Raw genomic sequence first — 8,632 nt, forward strand, 5'->3', positions numbered from 1 at the left:
TTAGCCCCAAGCAATAGTATACCTTTACAGTATGGGTGTAGCCCAAAGAGACTATCAAGTGTAAGAAAAAAAGGACTGTTTTTTGGCTTGACTGTGTTTTTTCATATATCTTCTTATTTCTTACCTCACTCCTGTTTAGCAAGCATTCAATGCCACGGCTGTGGTGCGTCACATGCGAAGATTACAGCTGGGGACCAGTCAGGAAGGTCCGAGCCAGAACACGCCCACCAGCCCCTGCCATGGTGACCTTCTGGTGCCTGAGGGCGAGGAGGATGGAGGTGAGTGTACGTAGGTGGCATATTGAGTGACTATTCCTGCACATTCCAGAAGGGCTTTGAATTGTTGTCTCCCAGATACTCTTCTGATAAGTCTTGCTAAGATGTTGAGTAAATATGTATATTCAAGCTATAGAGAATCTTCAGCGCAATTGTGTCTTCCGAGATCAGGGAAATTCAGTCTAACAGACAAAAGGGTCTCATCAGGTGTGTATCAGGGGAAATACTCAGTTACTTCTTATTCAATTATTAAAGTCATCACAAGGTTGTTACATTTTCCTTACTTACTTAATTGACGATATTAAATTAAATAAACCTTTATACAATAATGGGCTTCAGATGTACTCAAAACCATGTAGACAGTTCAGAATTCATAGTTTTTTCTTTTTGACTTGATTGTAAGTGTCAATACCAATTTTTGGCCACAATTGTGTATTATTGGTGTTATTGTTTTAAAAGAAAAGTGAACAAATGTATTCTTGCAAAATCCTAGTATTTCTGTACTTTTAAGTTTGCATATGCAACTCATAAGTTCCAGAGTGTCAGAAGTGCAGAAGGCTGTTGTGTCTTACATGTTGCACACTTGAGCATCTTCTCAATAGCAGTCACTCTGTTTGTCACTGCAGGACCGCTCTGCGACAGCAGCTGCTCCAAGACTGCAGATGGGAGTGAGGAGCATGACGGGCTGCTGAACTGCACTTACCGCTGCCATCCAGCCAGCCGGGTCTGAGCAGGAAGCTGTCATTGTCATTGTGACAATCACTTTCACTGGAGCCCAGAACCCCAGTCTGGCTAGGAATACAGAGTTATTCCAGCACCCTCCAGCAGAGGGAGCTGCTGTTTAAAGATTCCAGGGATGGGGGAGGGACATTATGCCAATGAAGGTGTAGGATATCGGGGCCCCTAAAAGGAAAAAGGGTATTATTGTGGCAATAGGGTGATTGTTTTTTTTATAAATGTGTTCGGTTTCATGATTAATATTTTTTATTTCCCCTTCAATCACTTTTTCCTATATTTTAAGATTATTGGTGTTTAACTTTCAGGATCTAGAATGTATGCATCTTTGATTTAGGTAAAGTACTGGAGATTCCGCTGTTCTCTCATGCCACGGCAGTTGAATATCTGCTGCAATGCTTGTACAATGAGCTCTCCATTTAGGACTGACATGCAAAGAACAGATGGTGTGAAAGAGCTGTTGGACACATACCATCAGATCCTCTGTAAGTCTGATACACCTGCTGCAATGGCACTGCTTAAACAGGCAGCTCAGGTGGTGAGCTCCTATATTTTAAAATGTCAGTTAATCCGTTTTGTTCACTTGGACCCTTTTTTCCATGACGTGTTTGAAGATTTAATTAATATTAGATGTAAAGTTAACCTTTGTGAATAACAGTTATTTTCAGGGTGTGACTGGACTCGGTGAGATTTTAATTACAGGTTAAACGGTTTAACCAAGAACATTTCACTATTTAAAGTTTTTAAAGTACCTTCTTGTGTAAAGTGGCATAAACCTTTTATCTCTTGGTGCCTTTTGAATGGAAAATAGCAAATTACTATTTTTGCTATTTGTCTTTTTCAGATCAACAGACATTCCTGTTCCTCCTGTTCCTCATATTTAATTTAAGTCCAGTTAAGTCCAGTTTATCTGCTAAGTAAACACAAAGAGACATACTGAATGATTTTTGTAAAATCATTTACAACTCAGAACCATTCGTTTTTACAATTTATTTTCTCTTCAGATTTCAGACCCTTCCAATGCGTATCCATCTATAAAATTAGTCTGAAAATTTCCAGTCACTGTAGGCCCAGTTTATTTTCTGTGCTGATATAATGGTTTTCAGGCTGTTTATGAAATACAGTACCTTGTCAATCATAGCTGCTTTTTTATTTCTTATTGTCTTGAGACAGTCATCGCAGTGCCCAGATACTGTATATTCTTGATTCAGTAGTTTCAGCTTTTCTTCTACTAGGAAGTCTAATTTCTCAGTTGAAATTTTTGCAACAAAGTACAAAACTTGTGCTTGAATCTCCTTGCCAATTTACAATTAAGAAAAAGCATTTTCCTTTTTTTTCCATAGGGGGTGAGCTTCATTTTCTGTTGCCATTGGCTTTACCTTCAACTCTTGCATAGCCCTGAAGTTTTGACAATTTTCATATTCATAAGATGTAAATGTCTTGCTGCTGAGGTTTTCTTTGTGAGAACTATGATTATATTTTTCACATCATTAATTTCAGACTGTCAGATGCATTTACAGGCAGCTAAGTGAAAAGAGCAATTCTGATGGGGCCTGAGGACACACTCAGACCTTACGGGGCTCATATACTTCCTGTAAAGGAAGGAGAACGCTGTGCACACCTGAAATTGATCAGTCCTAAACAGAAGAAATTTAGCAGCTAGCATAATAAAGACTTAGCAGTAGGTTGTCCAGAGCCATGAAAGTGATCTTGATTGCGTCATGCATACTCACAGTAAAACGCAAGGAACCATTTTGTTTCAGTTAATATTTTTATTCCTTGATCTGAGATAACATTGCATCTGTATAATTAAAGAATACATTAATGATTTTAAACATCTGACTGTCTCATTTCATCATTTCCCCTTTGTGTTTCACTTGAGTTCCTGTTCAGTAATTTGCAGGCAGATATAAAAGTTCTTTGAATCCTGAATTCTGATCTTACTTGATGCATATCAGGACATTGTGAGAGTGTGAATATTTTATCACTTGTATTTTTTATCTCTTTCAGAGATTTAGACAAGTGTCAGTAACCCAATACCATTTATCTTTTATGACTTATGATTTAAGCTCTCAACTTGTAGACTGCAATTAGCATCTTTTAAGCTTAATGTTCTTGGAATTGTTTTTTTAAATTCTCTGCTAGAGATGCATTATTTTGGTATTTCAGAGATTTCTCATCATCCCTTGTTTTATTGTACATTGCTTGTAATCTGTATTGAAGTCTAGGCTCGAAGAAACACGTTAAAAATTAAGAACCTCTTTTTAGTTAAAAATAATCTTCATTAACTTGCCCATGTATGTTTTCATTAGAGACATCCTAATTCCCCAAAGCAGTTATTTGTGCTTTAGGAGCTGGTTCTTTGACCCAAGTACCAGGGCCTGAAGGATCTGTGCTAGCACAGGGCATCTGATTTTGTGCATCTGTGTGAGTCTTCAGGAAGATAAAAAAGTGCCAAACACATTTACGGGGGAGATGACACCAGAGCATGCAATTGTGGTTAGAAGGCTTTTTATAATTATGATTTCATTTATTCATTGTCTGCCTACACACCACCTCACTGTCTGGAGCTCTTCTGTTATATGTTCAGAAGGTTTTTGTACTTGACAACTGCTGAAAAGCGTTGAGTCATATCCACACTTGCATGCAGCTTTCACTGGGCACCATCCTGCATTCTACACCATGGAAGGACTCCCAAGAGGGTCAGGAGGATTGGGCTGCCAGTCCCTGCCCTTATTGGCACAGACCTGAGCCTGGCCTCGAGAATAATCAGTATCTCAGCTCTCATTCTTGTGGTATAACTGGGAAAGAACGTACGGATGTTTTAACATTATCGTTTAGAGGAAGCTTGGTGCTTGCCATAGGGTTCTGGGAAAGGATTGGTTTTTACTTTCTCCTGCTAGCTAGGCCATGTCCCCTGTGCTCAGTGCTCCAGTGGGAGCTCTGTTGAATGCCCATTGCCCAGACTCTTTATTCTGCGTCAGACTGGGTCCTAAGGGGTTCATAACATCTGCATGTTATTGCAGGACTTTCTGAAATGTGGAAAAACAAACAAAAAGCTAAGGTCTCTATTTTATGGCTGTTTATTGTATAAAAAGAAACCTTTCTACTGCATCACTTTATATTGTATAAAACTGAAACCTCATGGTTGTTGCTGGCGAGTCTGTGGTGGCATGCTGTTTGGCTGTGAGCTGGAGGACTCTGGAGTGTGGCTCTTTGTGCAGGAGGGGCCTATTCAGGCATTGCAGCCTCTGCTGGGATATTCTGGATTAGGGCATCTGTGCACATTGTTTTTTAAATCTCAGAATCATCTTCAACACCAAAAATTGGAAGTATCTCAATGCACAAGCATTCACGGTATAGGTTTTTGTCTGTATAGATGCTCATGTGCACATTTTCAAAAGAAAGGACCCCTTCAGTACTTTTATATCTTATTCTTTATGATGTAGTCTCATTAACTGCAATGCAAATGTAATAACCTGATTATTTTTAATTGTTATTGCATTTTTAAAATCAGCTGGAAGATAATATGCAGATATGTTCACATCTATCCATCCAAAAAAATTACTTTAGAATTATGGTAGTCCTGCTCTTCAAAGTGTGGATGCATTGATCTCCCCATTTTTTGTGCAACTGTTGGCATTGACCATAAAATATTTAATACTGAGATGTGCTTTGCGTTATATTTTATACGTGGGTGAGTAAAAGAAAATGTAACGCAAAACTATAGAAGAAGAGGTGCATATAACTTTGTAATGTAACCTCACACAAACTGCTTAATTTCATTGTAGACTGAATGAGAGATGTGACAAAGTACAGAAGCCTCCTCCTTCAGAAAGAGCTGCTTTGACTCCCTGTGAGAGTTTGCAGGTGAATTCATTTATGCGCTTTTTGTTCGCTAATGCTGTGTACCTCTTGTGGAAGAAGTAATGATCTAATGTTTGCATGACCTGGTTTATACGTGTAAATTAATGAAAAAAATATTCTATGTTGTCAAAAATATTGTGAAGTGAGGAATTTTCACATTAGAAGCCTTTTTGTGTTTGTGGGAATCCATAAAGAAACAGGAATGCAGAGAAGCTGTTGCCTGGGCTGGTATAATAGCACATTTATAGGTCATATCTGGCAGCAGTTCTGTAGTATTTATCAATACTCTTATGTTATATTTCTACATTTTCATATAGATGAATAGCAGGTTATAAAGATACGTTATATGTACTGTTTTCAATTCTATTAGCACTAACAGCCCTATTAAAACATTCCATTTCTTGTGGTGGCCATTGTGATTGTATACAATTTTATTTTAAAATGTTGACAATGAATGACAGAATGCCTGTCATCAGGTTGCAGACAGTCTTGGCATGATGTGAAATCTCAGCTTCCATCTCATTTTTTATCTTTTTTTTAGATGTGTTTCAAACTTGTGGATGTTGTTAGTAGTGGACTCAAAGAGGGTAGATAATTTTATTTTAGAATCTCTCTTCTGAGAACTATGTTATGTCTTCATATTAATATAAAATCTGCTTCTTAATTTCAAGATCCACTATGTGAGCAAAAGTGGCAGCCAGTGAAACATTACTTTGTTGGTATAGTTTATCGAAGCACTTTATTTCACTTTTTTCTCTCCCTTCTAAAATGCTGAAATGTTGCAGTGTGGCCATCAGTATACATTCACCATCTCCTTTTTCTCCTTTAGGAATGTTTTCTTCATTGTTTTGGACAGGTCTGGACTGCCATTCAAACAGAAATGCACCCTTAATTTGGGAACAAATTTAGAACAAGATAATCATATCAAAGTAGAATAGCTCCAACACCCAGGTATTGAAGTTTCCATGATAGGTCACATTCATAAAAGTATCACTTTATACATATACAGTAAGTAAATTCACAGGGCTTGATTAGTGTAGTATTTTTATTCAATTTTGATTTTTTTAAGGAATCCACCAAAATGTCATCCCTACAAATCAAAAGTGCCCCCATATATTTTCATGTTTGAAGAATATTTGCACATGTAAGGCAAAGTCATTCTTGCCTTAAAATGAAAATAAATTATTTATGCAAAATATTTGTAAAGGGCTTTCTTGTTGGTTATTTCTGATCTGGCCATGTATCCTCACCATCCAGTAAAAGGTGTTTTGTTTAGCAAAAGTGCTTGGCTTGTGAACGTTCCTCTCTTTAATCGCTTTTCTATCATTTTCCTTCCATTTTTATTTTGCTAATTTTACTGAGAAAAAGTCAGTATATTATATAAATACATATATATAAATATGTATATCCTTTTTTGTAAAAGCTGTTCTGAGCTACTAATGTATGGATGCAATGCATCGTGGGTTATTGAATATTACTATGGATTACTGCTCAATATTAAAGCCAATGATTTGTACCTTTGAAGATTTGTTAATGGCCAATAAAATAAAATTTCCTTGTCTATGCACTGTGCGTTCTGCAATCTCAATCTGAATGAGCCTTATGTGCTTGTGTTTCTAAGCAGTATTTTTGTTTTAAGAGTGATACTGAAGTTATTGCTTTACCCCAAAGTAATCTGAGCAAAAGCAGGCAGTGGCCACAATGTCCATTTAGTGGCTGTTTTAGGACCAACTAGGTCTTGATCCATTATCACAATGCCACATATTCCTGAAGGGTTGGGGTAAACTGCAGCCTGTCCTGGAAGCTCAGAGCACAAGGCAGGACTACATCCTGGATGGGATGCCAGTTCATCGCAGAGTTCACAGACCCAGAGACATGTAATAGACACAGGTTATCCAGCCAGCATGTCTTGGGATGTACCTGGAAAAAACCATTGCAAACACAGGAGGCCATGCAAGCTCTGTACAGAACTACCACAGTATGGATTTGAACACAGAACACAGTGAAGTGTGAGGCTGCACTGCTGTCTGCCATGCCATAATGTCACTCCCAAAATATTAAGAAATTTGTTGAGTTGTGCAAAATTACTGAATAGTTTGCACCTAGTAGCCTGTGTTGTGAATGAGGGTGCTTAGGTGAAGCATGATGCAGAGTTTTTTTATCCATCTTGTATAGCTGAAGAAGAATGTGAAGAAGTAATGTGCTTACATTGAGGTATCATCACTATTAGGTTTCTTACATTCCACTGCGAGTTAATAATAACTTGACTGATATATGCAGTACTTTAAACTAGATTTGTTTAAAGACCACAGACCATAGTATGAAATCCCCTTGAAACCTCTTGCCCCCCGCAAAAAGGGTTAGTTTAGAGTAGCCAATCGAACCTTACCCACATGTTTCTGTGAGGTGGGAGGAAACCAAGGTGCTCTGCGAAAACCAACATGAATACAGGAGAGAACATGCAAACTGGACATTGACCACTACCATACTGCCCATTTTTCTTTGAGGAGAGGCTGAAACTTAAACTGGTAATTTATTTCCACAAAATATCAAACAAAACAGAACATCAGAATATACAGTATATGCATTATGAAAGAGAGAGATGTTATTCAGTGTAACATCTGACCTGAAAATTCAGGGACGGATTGCATTTTGCTGTGAATGTGCTGAGGATAGTAATAGCGACCGGGGATAATAGTGGACTTTGAAAAGCAGTGGGTTTGGAAGCTGTCTTTGTGGCTTTAAGAAACTGCCATGTCTGCTATGTAGTTAATCTGTGGTCCACAATGGAATCAGGGAAGGTGGCTCCTGGAATATTTTTCCAGAGACAGTTTGTAGGAGGTACTTTTTGAAAGAAGTTTGGACTTCCTTTCTCCTTCAAATACAGTACTTGAGCTAGAAGAGAAGAAGATATTTCAGTACATTATCTATACAAATAGTAACCAAAGGAAAGCAATATTATATAAATAACACTCTGTCCTCTACAATTTAGAGGCAGACAATTTACAAGTTGAATTTCTGTCTGTATTTAAGACTGTATTTCAGTCATTAGCAGTGGCAAATTGAAATAACTTCCACATAAAGACTAGTTCCATATACTAAAATTACTACATCTTAAATTGTCACTTGACAATTGATTCAGAGAACTGCAAGAAATAATGTAAGGTGTGTTCTCAAAAAGATAAAAAGTAAATTAATTTAAACGACTAAAATATTCATCCACTATGCAGAAGGCCAATGGGACAGAAGATCACAAGGAAGTACAGTAAAGTATGTAATAGTTCACTTAGGAAACTAAAAGCAAATTCCTTTAAGAAATTTCTTTACATAAAGGAGAATGTCTAGAATGGGCTTTCAAGTCTGGAGACTAGTCTCAAAAGCTGATTACTTTTAAGACTCGAGTGACAATTTCATTTAGCTACTAAACTACCAAACGTGTAAGATTGAATGATGTCTTCTAATGTTCATCTTTTCTCATGTCCTTGATACCAGTGATAAATATTGTGGCAAAATACTTGAAGACATTAGGTTACTCAAGAATAGCTTTAGAGACTGCTTTGTAATAGCACTGTAAAACAGGAAGGAGAGCCCAGACATTTAAATTAGTCTACAGTGCCATGGAAAACTATTTGCTCTTGTTTGATTTTCTCCAAACTTAATGCGCGGTCTGCTGCCTATAAAAAATCAAGGTACGACCTGGAGAAAGCTATTAAACTGGCAAAGCAGGAATACAAGGACAAATTAGAAAAACAGCC

The 8,632-nt window shown here is 37.4% G+C and overlaps 1 protein-coding gene across 2 annotated transcripts in view; it reads left to right on the forward strand.

Annotated features, from left to right (window-relative positions):
• camk1b (calcium/calmodulin dependent protein kinase Ib) overlaps window positions 1-6,444 on the forward strand; it is an 87,712-nt gene extending 81,268 nt beyond the window's left edge. For both annotated transcript variants that reach the window (XM_088915885.1, XM_088915886.1), the window contains exons 11-12: window positions 140-278; window positions 902-6,444. In XM_088915885.1, the coding sequence (XP_088772011.1) occupies window positions 140-278; window positions 902-1,005 (243 nt within the window). In that variant the 3' untranslated portion in view covers window positions 1,006-6,444. The remainder of the gene's footprint in view (window positions 1-139; window positions 279-901) is intronic.
• Window positions 6,445-8,632: the final 2,188 nt, after the last annotated feature.

Source organism: Atractosteus spatula, chromosome 5 (assembly GCF_055471065.1).
Source record: "Atractosteus spatula isolate fAtrSpa1 chromosome 5, fAtrSpa1.hap1, whole genome shotgun sequence".
Lineage (NCBI taxonomy): Eukaryota > Metazoa > Chordata > Actinopteri > Semionotiformes > Lepisosteidae > Atractosteus > Atractosteus spatula.